This window comes from Gobio gobio, assembly GCF_949357685.1.
Source record: "Gobio gobio genome assembly, chromosome: 12".
Taxonomy (NCBI): Eukaryota; Metazoa; Chordata; class Actinopteri; order Cypriniformes; family Gobionidae; genus Gobio; species Gobio gobio.
In genome coordinates this window covers 15083723-15101743 of record NC_137105.1, presented here as the reverse complement: position 1 = coordinate 15101743, position 18021 = coordinate 15083723, and the positions used below count along the sequence as shown (strand labels likewise).

General features: G+C 40.2%; 1 protein-coding gene across 2 annotated transcripts in view; it reads left to right on the top strand.

Moving 5' to 3' along the window:
* Nucleotides 1-18021, top strand: part of cnih3 (cornichon family AMPA receptor auxiliary protein 3) — a 50153-nt gene that overhangs the window by 13623 nt on the left and 18509 nt on the right. For both annotated transcript variants that reach the window (XM_079831144.1, XM_079831143.1), the window contains exon 3: nt 7051-7098. In XM_079831144.1, the coding sequence (XP_079687270.1) occupies nt 7051-7098 (48 nt within the window). The remainder of the gene's footprint in view (nt 1-7050; nt 7099-18021) is intronic.

Below are 18021 nucleotides of genomic sequence, written 5' to 3'. Positions count from 1 at the left end.
TTCTCCAGCAATTAAACACTTCTGATGCTATTCATTTATAAGATGCTCTAATAATCCTTGATGAGTTTTCTTTATGTGCTGAAACGAGGCATCTTTCATGTTAATGTTATGAGCTCATTAGGCAGAATTTGTATCTGCTGTGCTTCCTGATGTGCGCATGCTTTTAATATTTTATCATGCTAATGTTCTTCTAGACCACGCATTTGGCTGATTTCAATGTAAAACAACACTAAATTAGAGCTATCATTATGTTGCCTGCATGACGGCAAGAGTTGTATGATCCAGATGTTTGTCAGCATGCATATGACCAATCCAACACATCAGACATGTAATAGACACGCAATCCAAAACAACATAAGGCTATACATTTTTCCAGTATGTGTGATCCCTGTGAATCAAACACATAACTTTGATGACGCTAAGCTTCACCAGTTGAGCTACAGGAGCATTGCTAAAACATTAGCTAATTGTCTAATTCAGAGCTTATGGTAACAATATTACCTACCACAACCGCCTTAGTAGAGGTCGCACAACCCTCCTCAGGGCCCACTTTGAATTGGATACGGATGGTCCCTTTGGGGTCAAATAGCATCTGTTACTCTCCATACCACTCAATTAGCTGCATGAGCTGAGCAGCAAGTCTGGCCATTTTACTCTGGCATTGAAACATTAAACTGGAGAGAAACGGGAGAGAGGGAGAAATAGAAATGAAGGGTGCTTCAACAGACAGCAGTAGTAGGTTTTTTTTTAAAATAGCTCTTTTATATTTTTGCTCAAAAAAAACATTTCTCTAACTGGTTTTGTTTCAGGGCCCATATTTTACATTAAACAAGCCATGTATTATTTAAATAAAACAATTTACCATTTTGGTTAGCAAAATCACAATGGAAGTGAACCCCTATTTAATGTAATCTAGGTCATATTTTAGTATCATTTTTTCTTTTGCATGTGTTGTTAATGATTTTTAGGTATGAGGGGATGCCAAGTGACCGAAATAGTTTGAGTTCGTTCAGAGGCTCAGCTTTTGATTACATCTGTTTATGCTCTTTTCTATTCCATTGTTATTGTTATGCTGAATATTATTTGCACATCAGAGATTCAGACTCAGTTCTGCTGTGTTTGCATTTGTATCTCTGTCAAGGATTACCCATTTGTTCGTTGCAGATTTCATGGCTCAAGAACATTATATTCTCACTGCTGTATTGACTCCCTGTCCTGTATTTAATATATTGTTTACACTGTATGCCAGCACTTGTCAAGCAGAATTTGTGCTGACGAATATTTCAAAGGGAGCTGAGTCTAATTGCCTGCTAATTAAAAGTGCTGATATGGCTGCAGTTATCGCCAGTCGCTATGGCTGCCAGTGGAATATATTTGCATGCTGTTGTTGAGGGGGGAATGGTGTGAAAAAATGTCTTAAGCAAATTTGGATGAACTAAAATGAGGTGCGGTCCAAAAATAGTCTGAGTTCAGTGTAACTTTCATGGATGTTTGGTGTAATCTCTGAAACACAGCTGTGTGCTGAAACAAGACAGTGGGAGGTTGCCAATCAAAACTTTAGAAAAAAAAACTGTTTAAAATGCACTGAAGAAACTTTGAGAAAATAGCTGCATATATCAATAATTTTTTCCCAATTCACCAAACAGAAGCATCGTGACACTTTTTTGCCAGTGGATTTTGAATTATCTTTGATAAATATATTGCAAGATGATTGTAGTAAAAAAAAAGTTTAAATACATATAATAATTATATAATAGTATATATAATATTAAATAGAATTACATTGAACAAAATTATAAGCGCAAAAACACTTTTGCTTTTGCCCCCATTTTTCATTAGCCTGGCTCCACCCTCCTACGTACTTCCGCTCAATTTTCATTTTCCTTCAGTACTCCGCATAGACTGTAAAAAAATACTCCGTCTGGGTTTTCTCCGAACAAATTTTTACCGGTCCAATCAGCGAAGAGAGGGAGTGGCTGGGAACGATGATGTTGATGTCGTGTAGTTCAGTAATTGCGGCGGAGAAAGATGCGAGCGAAGCCATTCATTCCGTTGTGGCACCGCGGCCGAATATCCAGAAGTTAAAGCCTTTCCAGCTCGCTCCGTTAGTGGTGAAGGAGTTGGCTGAAGCCCTATTCGGATGGTAATTGATTCTCGTGGGTTCGGAAGGTATTGTCATCATTTACAGGGGCTAGTCAGTGATTTTATTGCCGCCCGTCTCCCACCACCTGCGTAAAAATCCCCGGCCGAATTACCTACTGTTTTAGACAAACACCAAGGTTGTATGGTAATTTAATTGCTGTCCGAATCCACATCTCTGATTTTTCAAGAATATATCACTTCACAATTCACTGTTTATATCCTTTTTGACCCCTGCATAGCCCCGTGCGGTTGCGCTGTAATTTGGATGCATTTCTAGACTTGTATTTCTTTGAATGCTGGAAAGTATTAACAAGAACAATATATTTCATCACCACTCAAAAAATAAAAAGAAGAAACGCACATAAACATTTGAATTGGGACGTTAATTTTTGGCAGCATTTATTCTTATCATACCAAGCATATGACATTTGCAGCATACAATCATGTTACAGACCACGTGAGCAGCGCGTTCCCGATCACAAAACTCTCCCCTCCACTGTGAATAAATCACAATCTGAATGCAGACGTTTTAGGTTTTATCCTTTTATCACTGAGGTGGCGTGCACAATCTGCAGAGTTATTTTTACGGATTTCCATGTGAGCAACAGACATATGACATGACATACGTCACGACCAAACGTTAGCGATTGGTTATGGTAGATCCAGAGTGGCTCTTGGCAGATCCAATAGTTTTAAACTTCAACAGAGTACCTGCCTTCAAGGAAGTAAACGCTTGTCAATGGAGAGTGGCCAGACTCTCTGTACAAATGAAATGTATGAGAGTCTGGTAAGACCAGGCCAATTTTTCATGAGCTGAATTCAAAGATCTAAGACTTTTTAATGTACACAAAAGGCCTATTTCTCTCAAATATTTTTCACAAATCTGTCTAAAGCTATGTTAGTGAGCACTTCTCCTTTGCCGAGATCCACCTCGCAGGTGTGGCAAATCAAGATGCTGATTAGACAGCATTATTGCACACGTGTGCCTTTGGCTGGCCACAATAAAGCCTCTCTAAAATGTGCAGTTTTACTGTATTGGGGGTCCGGGGGGGGTCCGAAAATCAGTCAGTATCTGGTGTGACTGGTGGGAATCGATTAAAAAAAATAACTAATTAAACGCATTTTTTTCTGTAATTAATCATAGCAAGTTTTTAATATTTTGGAGTTTTTAATATTTTGATACTGTAATAATTTCAGTTTCTCTCCAAATTAATGAAGAAACAAATTAAAGACAATATATTTTAAATATTTTTTGTAATGGCATCTTTTTATGAATGAAGGCCAGTATCACTGATACCAGGGACATCACTAGGATTGGAAGACAGGGGGGGCTTAGCCCCCAGGGTATTTGTAATTTGCGTTTGCAAAATCTTTGCACTCACATCTAGAGCTACACTTATGTCAACAACCAGTCAAGAAACCAAGATGTTAACAAGTAAAATGTGACAGAAATCCTCTTCATCCATTTCTACTCTGTTAAAGAAAAGTTACTTTAATGTTAGCTTTTAGACACATCAAAGCTGCATGGGGGAATTTACTTAGGCCAGACTTTGCTCCTGATGAGTTACTATAAACAATGAAAATGCTATCTGTCTGCTCATGTACATGATAAAGTAATAGCAAACAATATCTAATTCCTCTCTATATAAGTTGTCCACAGAATGCTATTTAATTACACAGAACCGCATGTATTCAACCCATTTGAGCTAAAATACAAATATACAGCTAAACCTAAATTGAGCTAAACCTATACAAATGCCACAGCTGTACAATTTTCACACCCTATACTAAATTTACCCTATAGCCTACAATAGCCTAATTACATAACATTATTTAATATTTGAATCACAGCTTATATAGTGTTTTGACGTCGACAACCCAAGTGCATTTTATCTCAAACTTGTGACTAGTTAACTTTCTAAAGTAGCAATCGCTTTCTCGGGTCGACATTAACACTGACAAAATTATATCCTGAATTAAAAATATTTTTATACCACTTTTTAATGTGTGATTGTGTAAAGGTGTTCACGAGATACCAACCTTTCGCGAACTTGCTAGTTTCAACGTCAAACACTCGCACGAAGGGGATGGGCTGTGTGTGTATGTGTGTGTGTGTGTGTGTATGTGTGTGTGTGTATGTGTGTGTGTGGGGCGCGGCGTGCGTGAGTGAGAGACGCAGGGAAAGGAAATGCAGCTGAACGTTATTTGCTCTATGAAAGACATTGATAAAGACGACAGCTAAGGACATTTTAATCTATAATTTTATTTTAGTTATTTTGCCAAACACACATTAAAGATTTGGTTAGATATATCGTTTTTTTTGTAATGCCTCTGTTTTTTTTGTTTGTTTTTTTTTCAGTTAACGACAACCCACCGAGTTTTAGTTTTTTCGTTCATTTTCGTTAACGATTATAACCTTGGTAACGACGAGAGGAGATGAATCCTCGAGTCCAGGCAGTAACTTGCAGTAGCGCTCCGGTCTGCAACGCTCTGAAAGCTGCCACAGTTCACACCAATGCAAGGAGACATGGTGCATCATATTGATAGCACAACTCGTAGGCTACTTCTGTCCAACTTCCGACTTTTCGGCTATTTTTTTGTAGCTGGATATTTATAATTTGTTGCGTCTAAATATGAATGAGGATACAGTTATTGATAAATCAAATTGTTATCGTTGTTCTAATTATCATTTAGGGGGGCTTAGGAACATTTTGGGGTAGCTTCAGTCCCCCTAAAATAGGCCTAACGACGTCCCTGACTGATACTAAAGTCTCTATGAAACATTAATGACATTACATTACATTACATTACAGTATAAATAAAAGCTATTTCAACCTTTATTAGGCTAACTTTTAATTTAAGTGAACTTAAAACAATCTTTAAATAAACCCATTATAATAAATGTTATATTTACCTGTGGCCTTCCCTGTTAGACATATACAGAAATTTAATAGTTATCAAACACCTTTTTTAACTGCATACATAATAAATTAAATATAGATTAATTATCTTTTCTCTGTTCCCTTTGTTCTGTGATGAACATTAATGACAGACATCATCAGTGCTGCTGTCACTTTAAGATCGTCCGCTGCCGAACATGAGGCGGATCTGACGCGCTGTCACACGCATCTCATTTTCTCACATTCATTTAAGATGTTATTTAACTTATTTAAGACTCCTATTATGAGAATACTCGGCAAAACTGGCATTTTGGCCACATTCTCTGTGTTGGTGTTGTTGTTATTGTTTGTTCAAGAGCGAAAGAGAACTCGATGTGTGCACAAGACTGGCGCAACTAGGGATCTGATTGAGACGCAGCCACACAGACACACACACAAACACACACACACACACACACACACACACACACACACACACACACACACACACACACAGAGAGACAGGACACTGACATACAGCACGCTTAGATGGTTTAATAGCATTTCCATGAATAAGAGCGTGATCATATAATATAGCACTAGGCAAAAATGTATACAAAAACAAACGCTGCGTTAATTGCGTTAAATATTTTTAATGCGTTAAAATAAAAAAATTAAACGCCCGCGCTAACACATTAATTTGCCCAGCACTAATTATATTACATTATATTATAGATTAATATATTTAAACTAACAAACTGTTTTACTTTGAAATATTATATTATATATATTATTTGAGCCTGGACATGTCTTATATTAAATTAACAATTAAGCAATTAAAAAAAAAATGTCTCATGTGTTATCTTGCCCCTGACGTCCCTGTCTGCAAATCATTTGTACATGTAAAAAAAAACATATACTAGGACAAAAATATAGCATCATCTTTAGTTTGTATGTGTGACTAAACTGACTAACAAGGCCATAAGGAGAGTATTCTTGCTGAAAAGGAGCGTTGTAGTGGTCACTGTGGGTGGTTCTGTGTATTAGTGAACAACAGTACATTATTTACAAGTGCAGGCTAGTAGTGTAAATAATGCATTGGGTTGAATAAAGTTAAGTTGAAATGTAAAAGAAAAAAAAAGAAAAATTGCAATCAAATATGTATGTTTAGACTTCATTACATCAGAAAACAACATCTTTGCTTTCCTGCCATGCAGGGAACAGTGCTCTTTTAGGCAGTGCAACCAGTTTTCTCCTCATGTAAGATTTATTTGTTCCAAACGTACGTACATCCATACATGCCTCCCATTGAGTTCTGCTTCTTTTTATGCCTCAAAAATGAAAAATTATTCTATAGGGCATATAATAGGAAAAAAATTCCATGCAGAGAAAGTAAATTATTGGTGCAAAAAAAAGAGGAAACGCTAACCTCATTTGAATCAGCAGACGTGCATTCAAATCTCTGTTGAATTAGATTTAACTCATTGCACACATGTGATTAAATGGTAAAACACTGACTATGTCTGGGAGTGTGTCTATAAAAATAGATTTTGAAACATTCTCCCTTGAGAGTACTGCCACTTTTCCCGCCCCTAAAAACATGCATGTTTGGATGGAATCGCCATATGCCACTTTCACATGCCAATCAAAAATCTCCCTGCTGTTTTTTCCACCTCTTGGCTTCTGTTTTTCTAAAATCAAGTGCCTTGATGTCCTTGCCAGTGTATAGTGCTCTATGATTCTGCAAGGGAACATTGGACAAGAGTTACGGAAAACACAAGCCATGGGCAGCAGTGGCATGTCAAAACCGACCACTGTGACACAAACATGTATGAATGCATTGCATATACACTCATAGACATTTTGTCAAATTAAAATATAAAAAAATCCACTCTACTCCTGCTTTTTTGATGCATCACAATAAACTTTTTAGCAAATGAAGGATGTGGCCTTCATACTAGTTTTGTCCTTGAGACTGGCATTTTAGGTATTATGGGAGATTTTAACAGATCTTTATTTCTCTTAACAGCGTGAAAGGCTGCGGAATATTGAGAGGATCTGCTGTCTGCTTCGAAAGGTATGTAACGATTGTCTGCATTTTACACTTACGTAGATTCTTCTTTTGTCTGACATAAACATATTATATACTGTAACAAGAAGAATTTGTCCTGGAGTCTGTGATGATTGGGGTTCAATTTTAGCGATGAAATTTTCTATATATTCTAAAGGCCGGTTCACACAGAACATGTTTTTGCTGTTAAAATGCAGGCCGGTATAGAATGAAAAAAAGCTTTTTAAAAACTGAACTTATTTTATCGCCGCACTTTTAGAATGCCGTGCCATGCATGAGGTTCTGGAAAAGACGCGAGGTTGTGAGCACAAAGGTTAAAGACATCCGTCTAGCGCATTTACATTGAAAAATAATGGAAAATTAGCACAGTGGAATGGAATTCTGTGTGAATGGCCCCTAAAACTTAAAGTCCCAGTGAATTGGAAGTTGCAACTGTGTCAGTGACGTATTTCCAAGTGAAACGGAATATTGAATAGAGGGCAGGGTTTTACTTCAGCGCTCCTCCTCTCCATCTCTCGCTCATAGCAGACTAACGGTTGGAGGGGAGTGATTAAGGATATTCAAACCCAAGCCGTCAAACTGCCGTCATCGGAAAGGGAACACCATTCCAGATCCTATTTACACTAAGTGAAAATAACATTTTCTTAGCGATATATGATATTTACACTAAGTGCAAAAAGCTGTAGATGCTATTTACTAAGTGAAATTGCATACTAAGTTGATATTTTCTTTTTACACCATATAAAAGTAGCAGTTCTTTTCATTTGTGTAAATTGTAATTACATGTAATTTATACTTTATTTTGACAGCTACATGCTATTTGCACCTGAGTATTGTTGTACATTAACAGGATGCAATTATAACATAGAGTGTAAAGATTATATTTATTAAAATTATTAAATGGATGCGCCTTAATAGGACAATAAAAGCCCTCCCTACACCTACCTCTAACCCTACCCAATAAATGCTTTTATTATTATTAAACATTTCGTTAGGCACTTTATTTCCACATTTAGAACATTTTCAAATGCATTTCTGGTGTGATTTGTGATGAGAAAAGAGATACAAGAGAGAACAAACTCTGCAAAAGGCGGATCCGAATCCATGTCAATCGCGTCAAAATCAAGATCCATTAAACATACACTTTACTGACTGCGCCACTGAAGACGTTGAAATACATGTTTGGCCCAACCAGGCTAGCTCAGCCGGAGCTAATGCGAATAGCACTTGCCAACAAGGCACGCTATTTGCACTTGGTGTGAATAGACACTCCGTATATTGGCAATTATATTATTTAGTGCTGTCAATTAATAAAAAATAAATAAACATTAATCACACATTTTTTCTGTTATTAATCGTGATACATTTTATCATGTTTTTATATGATTTTAATATATTTTATAATATAATAATTTCACAGTTATTCTCCAGATTAATGTAGAAACAATTATAGTATATTTTGTATACTTGTTTAATGGCATGAAGGCCAGTATCACTGATACTAATACTGCTACTGATGTCTCCATGAAAATACACATTTCCCCCAATTTTAAACATTAATTATAGCCATTCAACATTACAGTGTAATTGAAAGCTATCAATTGTTTAAACATTTATTAGGTTTAAAAAAATATAGCAATTTTATTTGAACACATATACCCATAATAAATGTCATATTTACCTGTGCCCTTCTGTCTAACAGGTAGGAAATATAGCCTTATTAAAGTTATTAAACAGTCTGTACTGCATAAATTATAAATTAAATATAGATTAATCCTTATTAAAGCTACAAAAGTTCTACTCAAGAGCAGTGAGTAATTCTCTCTGTTACCTTTGTCCTTTGATTAACATTAATGACACAGCATTAGTGGCTGCTGTCACTTTAAGACCTGCCGCTGCTGCACATGACACGGATCTCACACGCGTCTCATTTTCTCACAATACTTTCATTTAAGACTTTATTTAACTCATTTAAGACTGCTCTTATGAGGATACTCAGCAAAACTGACATTTTGACATATTTGCGTGGTAATGTTAGTTCAATGCACGAAAGAGAACTGGATTCTGGCGTGCTGATACTGGTGCTCGTCTTTCAGATCGTTGTGTGTGTGTCACATAGACAGGACATTCACAGACAGTGCGTTCTCTTTTGTCTTGTCACGCTGGAATGATTTAAAAGAATTTGCATGAGTAAGAGCGTGATCATATAAGGTAACGCTATAGCCAAAGGATGACAGAAAAAAACAGATGGTGCGTTAATTGCGTTAAATATTGCTAAAATATTGCTATTATATTACATTATATTACATTATATATATTATATTATATAGACACCAGTGACAATCTGTATTTCATAATCTTATCCTGTAAAGTTTTAGAATCTTTTTTCTTAATTATAACAACAACAACAACAACAAACATCCTTCTAAAATGAAGACGAAATATCTAAAAATGTCAAGGTCACTAATCAAATGTAACCACATGAGCATGTGGTCTGATGTTTTTGCTGTCATTCACAAAATGCTCTTTGGATCATCTTCAAATCATTTTGGAGAGCATCATCATCAATTTTTACACAAACTTGTGGAGTCAGCTTGAACATTTTAGCTTACATTATTATGCTGAAAGGCAGGGACCCACTTTATATTAGGTGGCCTTAACTACTATGTACTAACATTTTAATTAATCATTTGATACAATGCACTTATTTTGTACATACATGTTTTTACATTGTACTTACATTTAAAAAAAATACCTGCATGTAATTACATCTGTAATTAATTTCTGTAGTTACATTTGTAATTACACAGTTGACACTCCCCTTACACCTAACCCTACCCTTAAACTTACCCATACCACCACACCTGTCCCTAACCCTACCCGTATCCCAACTCAATATCAGCAAAAGTGTTTTGCAATACAATCTGAACACAGTAAGTACATTGTACTTATTTTTTGATGTAAGTACATAGTACTTAAGGCCACCTAATATAAAGTGGGGCCAAAGGCAGTTTATTTAAGTTTGTTAAAACTGCGAAATTGAAGCATTTTCACATGTGGTATCAGTTTTACTAATAATCAAAGGTTTTATAAAGCGTTTCCCACACATTTTCAGTGTGACGGAACGCATTGTGGGTGTTTGAACGTTTGAATCCAAGCACTGTTACAGGGGGCCAGAACCTGTTATGTTCCATATATATATTGTGCCAACATCAGCAGAACGCCTTACAGCCGCTTTCATGAGTAATATGTCTCGTCGAATGAGGCTCGTCTAGAGTCCCATCTGCTCCGTGTGCATGTGCACCTAACTGAAAAGGTTTCTGCTGTCACTCGGTTTCACCTGACTGGCTGCAAATGTAAAAGAAAACACAGCCTGACAAAAACACTTATCCAAACAGTGTCCACAAGGGCTTCATATGTGCTTGAGCTGAACGGTCTGCAATTTATAAAATGGTTTACAGCTCTAAATTGTGGACAATGCACGTTTAAAGCCATTGCGAGGCGAAATCTATTCTGTTATTGCTCTTGCTCCTTTTTTTCCCTTCCCTTATTGTCTCTCAGTTGGGGTCTTTATGCACATGGGGCATGTGGTTTGTCATTTATTATCATTATTAATTATCTTGGTTGTAAACACTTAGCTTAAGGCTCTTATCACACCCTAATGGGCCACAGTCTTTGCTTTGACTGACATGAGCACAATGATAATTTGCAAGAGTCGAGCCAGACAGTAAATAAACAAAAGTTCATTTTTATTCTGAACAGGTAGTCGGATGTCTTTACTCAGCAAATAAGAGAGTTTAATATATTTGTGCATGAGAGAATAAACATATACCTAGCAGAGTTTTTGCTAGTGTGACAGTTTTATTGCTGAGTGCATCTGTGGATTGTGCATCTTTTCAGAGTGAGACATTCAGTTATGCTCACTGCTATTCAGTGCTAGGGTGACAAAAGGTAGAATGAGATTGTTTATTTTCCCCCTACTAAAGGTGCAGAGTATTTCTCACAGCCGACAAACGAACATGCATGTTTTGTTGTTTTTGTTAGGCCGGTATAAATGCCTTTTGAGTCTTTGGCATCTATCATTTTGTGTGTATTCACAAAAACACACAGAGCATGAAATGTCTGGAAAAACTAGAAAGGAATAGTGGTTTGTTTGAGTGACTTGCAGTCAGTCAGAAAAACTTATGCTGAGTCACACAGAGCTTCTCTGCAAAGTGCCATCATATTTTTAGACAACGAACACGTCCTTTCAGGATCCATAATTCAGATTTCTTGCACCAGTAATTTATACATATACACTGAGTGTATTTGTTTGTAACATATATTATAGATAAGTATACAGTGGGGAGAACAAGTATTTGATACACTGCCGATTTTGCACTTACAAAGCATGTAGAAGTCTGTAATTTTTATCATAGGTACTCTTCAACTCTGAGTGACGGAATCTAAAATCAAAAATCCAGAAAATCATATTGTATGATTTATTAGTAATTAATTTGCATTTGATTGCATGACATAAGTATTTGATACATCAGAAAAGCAGAACTTAATATTTGGTACAGAAACCTTTGTTTGCAATTACAGAGATCATACGTTTCCTGTAGTTCTTGACCAGGTTTGCACACACTGCAGCAGGGATTTTGCCCCACTTCTCCATACAGACCTTCTCCAGATCCTTCAGGTTTCGGGGCTGTCGCTGGGCAATATGGACTTTCAACTCCCTCCAAAGGATTTTCTATTGGGTTCAGGTCTGGAGACTGGCTAGGCCACTCCAGGACCTTGAGATGCTTCTTACAGAGACGATCCTTAGTTGCCCTGGCTGTGTGTTTCGGGTCGTTGTCATGCTGGAACACCCAGCCACGACCCATCTTCAATGCTCTTACTGAGGGAAGGAGGTTGTTGGCCAAGATCTCGCGATACATGGCCCCATCCATCCTCCCCTCAATTCGGTGCAGTCGTCCTGTCCCCTTTGCAGAAAAGCATCCCCAAAGACTGATGTTTCCACCTCCATGCTTCACGGTTGGGATGGTGTTCTTGGGGTTGTACTCATCCTTCTTCTTCCTCCAAACACGGCTCATCCAATTTTTGTCTCATCAGACCACATGACCTTCTCCCATTCCTCCTCTGGATCATCCAGATGGTCATTGGCAAACTTCAGACGGGCCTGGACATGCGCCGGCTTGAGCAAGGGGGACCTTATGGCCCTGCAGGATTTTAATCCATGACGGCGTATCGTGTTACTGATGGTTTTCTTTGAGACTGTGGTCCCAGCTCTCTTCAGGTCTTTGACCAGGTCCTGCCATGTAGTTCTGGGCTGATCCCTCACCTTCCTAATGATCATTGATGCCCCACGAGGTGAGATCTTGCATGGTGCCCCAGCCCCTTGCATGGTTCTTCCATTTTCTAATAATTGCGCCAACAGTTGTTGCCTTCTCACCAAGCTGTAGCCCATCCCAGCCTTGTGCAGGTCTACAATTTTATCCCTGATGTCCTTACACAGCTCTCTGGTCTTGGGCATTGTGGAGAGGTTGGAGTCTGTTTGATTTAGTGTGTGGACAGGTGTCCTTTGTTTATACAGGTAACGAGTTCAAACAGGTGCAGTTAATACAGGTAATGGCTTCTTAAAGAAAAACGAACAGGTCTGTGAGAGCCGGAATTCTTACTGGTTGGTTGGTGATCAAATACTTATGTCATGCAATAATATGCAAATTAATTATTTAAAAATCATACAGTAGCTAATTTTTGTTTTAGATTCCGTCTCTCACAGTTGAAGTGTACCTGTGATAAAAATTACAGACCTCTACATGCTTTGTAAGTAGGCAAAAACCTGCAAAATCGACAGTGTATCAAATACTTGTTCTCCCCACTGTATATAACTGTAAGGGGTCGGTAAGATTTATAAAATGTTTTTGAAAGAAGTCCCTTATTCTCACCAAGGCTGTATTTATTTGATTTGAAATACAGTAAAAACAGCAATACTTAAAATATCTGTTTTCTATTTTAATATATTTTAAAATGTAATTTATTCCTTTCTTTAGTGTCACATGATGCTTCATAAATCATTCTAATATGTTGAAACTTTTCTTGTTATTATCAATGTTGAAAATGGTTATGTTGCTCAATATCTTTGTGTAAATAGTGATATGTGTTTCACAATTCTTTGATGAATAGAAAGTTCAAAAGAACAGCATTTATTTGTAACATTATAAATGTAACTTTTGATCAATTCAATGTGTCCTTGCTAATAAAAATAATAATTTCTTTCAAATAAAAATAATAAAAATATCTAATGACCTCTTTTAACCATTTTGAATGGTATAGTGTATATGAATTAGGTTGCATTTTATTGAAGTTAATTTGTTTAATTAAAAAATCTACCTTGTATTTCTGCCAGAAAAATAAGGCCCTTAGTCTGAATAAATCATAAACTATATTATCACCATTCGCCGTAGAATACTTGGCCTGTAGCCCAGTGCTGTGTTCTAGAAAGATCCTTGACATCAAGTATATAATTGTGCAGCAGTTTGAATAATAAATGACTGAATTGTCTGTCAAAGAATCAATAACATAACTGCACAAGATAGTTTACTGTTCTGTAAAACTGTTTTCAGTATAACACAATTCAGAACCAATTCTATTTGTGTCATTTTGCTGTCAAGTTCTGTCCCTGCAGTTTACCATCATTGTTTTGACCCTGTCTTTCGCTTAAGCTAAGCTTTTCCCTTTGACTCTGAAGGTCAAGGTCAATATTCCAGCAGCCAATCAGAGCCGTCCACTGGGGGAGTGCGGCTTAATCCCCTATGGTTGCCAACGCAGTGTGTTTGTTCTTCAAACGAGAAGCTACTTTTTGATGTTACAGTACAAACGTTTCTGTCCTCTCATCACTACACTTCACACTTACATTCATCACCAAAGGCATTTGCACAGAATTTGCGATAAATGGAAATGACAAGGTAAAGCTGAAAGGCAGAGGATCATTCATAAAAGACCTGTATGATATGCAGCAGCCCCTTTCTCTTTGGAAACTACCCTAATGATGTTCCGGTACATGGTGATATACATAATTCGAGATATGACAGAGCATAAAACATTCGATAAGACTCTTTTGAACCCAGGGTCTGAGATCTTTTATGATGGATCTTCTCAGAGGACAGCATTGAGAGACATAGAGTGGTGCAGGAATGACGTCAAAGTCCGCCGCTAGTTCCCTCAAGATTTTCCAATGGGGTTTTTCAATTTATGAGTAAAACTTGAAACATAACTTGACAATACTTGGTTTTGCTACAACGTAAATGACACACACCATATTGAAAACGCAATGGAATTGCAAAATGATTGTTTGACTGTTTTTAAATAGGTTGCCCCAACATTGGTCGGACAAACCAAAAGAAAAAAAAAAAGTGGATATATACAGGCTCAGCTTACCCCACTCTACCCCATTCTCTGTGATTATGAAAGTGTTATTTGTGAGTCGTATTGTTAGATGTATCTGTATATCTAATATATAAATTCTAATTTCATTAAATGGACCAATAAAAGCTCTTGAGTAAATTATGACAAAATATTAATTTGTGGGTGAACTATCCCTTGGGATTTATAAATGAGATTATATACACGTAAAATACAAGTACAGGTGCTTTCTTGATAGAGAATCATCATACTTGGGCATCAAACATTTTGGAAACCCTTCTTTTAATTGACTACTTGCTTACATTATCACATCACTACGTATTGATGGCAGAAATATGTATACAAAGTATACCATAATATTGCTTTATTAAGCAATTCAGGTGTACTTCTTCAAACATAAGTCAGAAAGAAACCTCATCTCAGATTTGTAGACTGCTGTTTTTTGCCCCAAACATACTTTAGTCTATCCCTCTTATGACTTTTCCAAGCAATCCTTATCTCATTAGAGCAGGGAATGTGATTTTTCTTTCGGACAGCCTATACTGATATACTTGGGGGTGCAGAAGGAAATACCGCCTCTGCCTGGAGGAAAAGCTCCATTTTCCTCAGGGCAGAGAACGAGGAGGGAGCTTTCTTGCACTGCTCTCAGTCTCGTACCAAGCCAAAAGTAGCCCAGCCCTTATCAGAGAGTTTAGTGCGAAGACTAAACTTCTGCTGCCGAGGCATAGCCTGTGAATGAATTTACATGAGCCTCCTAGATCAGTCGTGTGCAATGACAATTGGAAACCTGTTTGAGAACGTCTCGGTTACGTATGTAACCCTCGTTCCCTGAAGGAGGGAACGGAGACGTACGTCGGAACTGACCGACGAATTGGGATCTGTTTTCAGAGACCGACCTACTTCGAGTAATTAAAAACGAGCCAATAAACATTGGCATGCGATCACGCATTCCACGCACCGCCCCGCGTTGCGGGTATAAATAAGGAAGTGGAAGTGCCGCATACCGTTTTCAACTGAGGAGCCGAGATAAGTGGCTCGGGCCTTCAGCTGAAGCACAGCACCTGGCGACGGGACGTACGTCTCCGTTCCCTCCTTCAGGGAACAAGGGTTACATACGTAACCGAGACGTTCCCTTTCAGTCGGTTACATTCGACGTACGTCGGAACTGACCGACGAATTGGGATCCCTACCAACACGCCAGGAGGCTGGCCCTTCCAGCGTCCTGCCTGAGCTCGCTGGACCACTCCTATGTTAGAGTGGGAGTCAGGGCTCCGGGCAGGGAAGGACAGTCACTGCTGTTCCTGCAAGACCCACTCATCGTGACTATTGGATAACGCTGGGAAAGCGTGCCCGTCTCGGGAGATGGTACGCTGCGGACCACATCCTTCAATGGAAGGAGAGGTGGAATACACATAAGGACTAACCTAACAGGGTAGTGCAACAAATGGCAGTCTCTGGAGTGGACCCAACCTGGTTCCAGGGGGGGAAGAACACAGCCAGAGACGACAGAGGAAGCTCTGTCGAGGGAAAGACACGGGGCTAGCCGAGTAGGGTAGCTGGTACCGTGGAAAATACACATATGGGGTAGCCTAGAGGGGACCGCAACATATGGAACCCAGCCTACACACACGTTCCACAAGCATACGGGTGCAGGCCTAGCATCAGACGGCCGCCACGTCTGACACCGAAGGGGTGACGGAGGAACTCACAGGGTTAGCCGAATTTCGGGGAACACGACTGGAGCAAAATAGACGCACGTATCCGGCCCAGAGGGCGGGAGTGGCGTATGCAAGCCGACACTTAGAACGGGCACTTAGCGCTGCTGGCCACTGGGGGCGAGAATGCGGGAAGATACCGGCTCTACACGGAGGCTATAAAATCTAGCGAACGTGTTAGGTGTCGCCCAGCCCGCAGCTCTACATATATCTGTCAGCGAGGCACCTTGAGTCAACGCCCAGGAAGAAGCAACACTCCTTGTTGAGTGTGCTCGCAACCCGAACGGGCAAGGTACGTCTTGGGACTGGTAAGCCAAGACAATGGCATCCACTATCCAGTGGGCCAACCTCTGGTTGGAGACAGCCTTCCCCTTCTGCTGGCCTCCGTAACAGATGAAGAGCTGCTGTGAGGATCTGAAGCTCTGAGTCCGGTCAACGTAAGCGCGAAGAGCGCGGACGGGACATAACAAAGCTAGGGCTGGGTCTGCCTCCTCCGTAGGCAGCGCTTGCAGGTTCACCACCTGGTCCCGAAAGGGAGTGGTAGGAACCTTGGGCACGTATCCAGGCCGGGGTCTCAGGACAACGTGAGAGTTGGCCGGCCCGAATTCTAGGCACGATTCGTCGACCGAGAGTGCATGCTGGTCCCCTACCCTCTTGATTGAAGCCAATGCAATCAGGAGAACTGTCTTCATGGACAGGATTTTAAGCTCAACAGACTGCAAAGGCTCAAATGGGGAACCCTGAAGTGCTCTGAGCACCAGGGTTAAGTCCCAAGAGGGTATCGAGGTAGAACGAGGAGGATTTAGTCTCCTCGCACCTCTGAGGAACCTGACGATTAAGTCGTGCTTACCTAAGGATTTACCATCTACTGCATCGTGATACGCCGCTATTGCCGCGACGTACACTTTGAGGGTGGAGGGAGACAGCCTTCGATCCAACCCATCCTGCAGGAAGGAAAGCACAACGTTAATCGAACACTTTCGGGGGTCTTCGCGGCGGGAAGAGCACCACTCGACGAACAGGTTCCACTTCAGAGAGTAGAGGCGCCTCGTAGAGGGGGCTCTAGCTGAAGCGATGGTGTCTACCACTGCTTGTGGTAGGCCACCTAGAACCTCCGCGTCCCGTCCAGGGACCAGACATGGAGATTCCAGAGGGCTGGACGCGGGTGCCATAGAGTGCCCCGCCCCTGAGAAAGCAGGTCCTTCCTCAGGGGGATCGGCCAGGGAGGGGCTGTCGCGAGGAGTGAGAGTTCTGGGAACCAGGTCCGGTTGGGCCAGTTGGGCGCAACTAACAAGACCTGCTCCTCGTCCTCCCTGACCTTGCACAGTGTCTGTGCGAGAAGGCTCACTGGGGGAAACGCATACTTGCGTAGGTCCCGGGGCCAGCTGTGCGCCAGTGCATCTATGCCTAAGGTACCTCCGGTCAGGGAGTAGTACCACTGGCAATGGGTCGAGTCCGGAGAAGCGAACAGGTCTACCTGTGCAACTCCGAAGTGGTCCCATATCAGCTGGACGCTCCGGGGGTGGAGTCGCCATTCGCCCGGAGGTGTCGACTGGCGAGAGAGCTCGTCGGCTGTCTGGTTCAGCGCACCTGGGATGTGAATGGCACGAAGTGACCTCACAAACTTCTGACTCCACAGGAGGAGATGGCGGGCGAGCCGGAGCATGCAACGGGAGCGTAGACCACCCTGACGGTTGATGTACGCAACGGCCGCAGTGCTGTCCGAACGGACCAGTACGTGCTTGCCCCGAAGCGGTTTCTTGAACCGGGCCAGGGCAAGACGTACCGCCAGTAACTCTAGGCA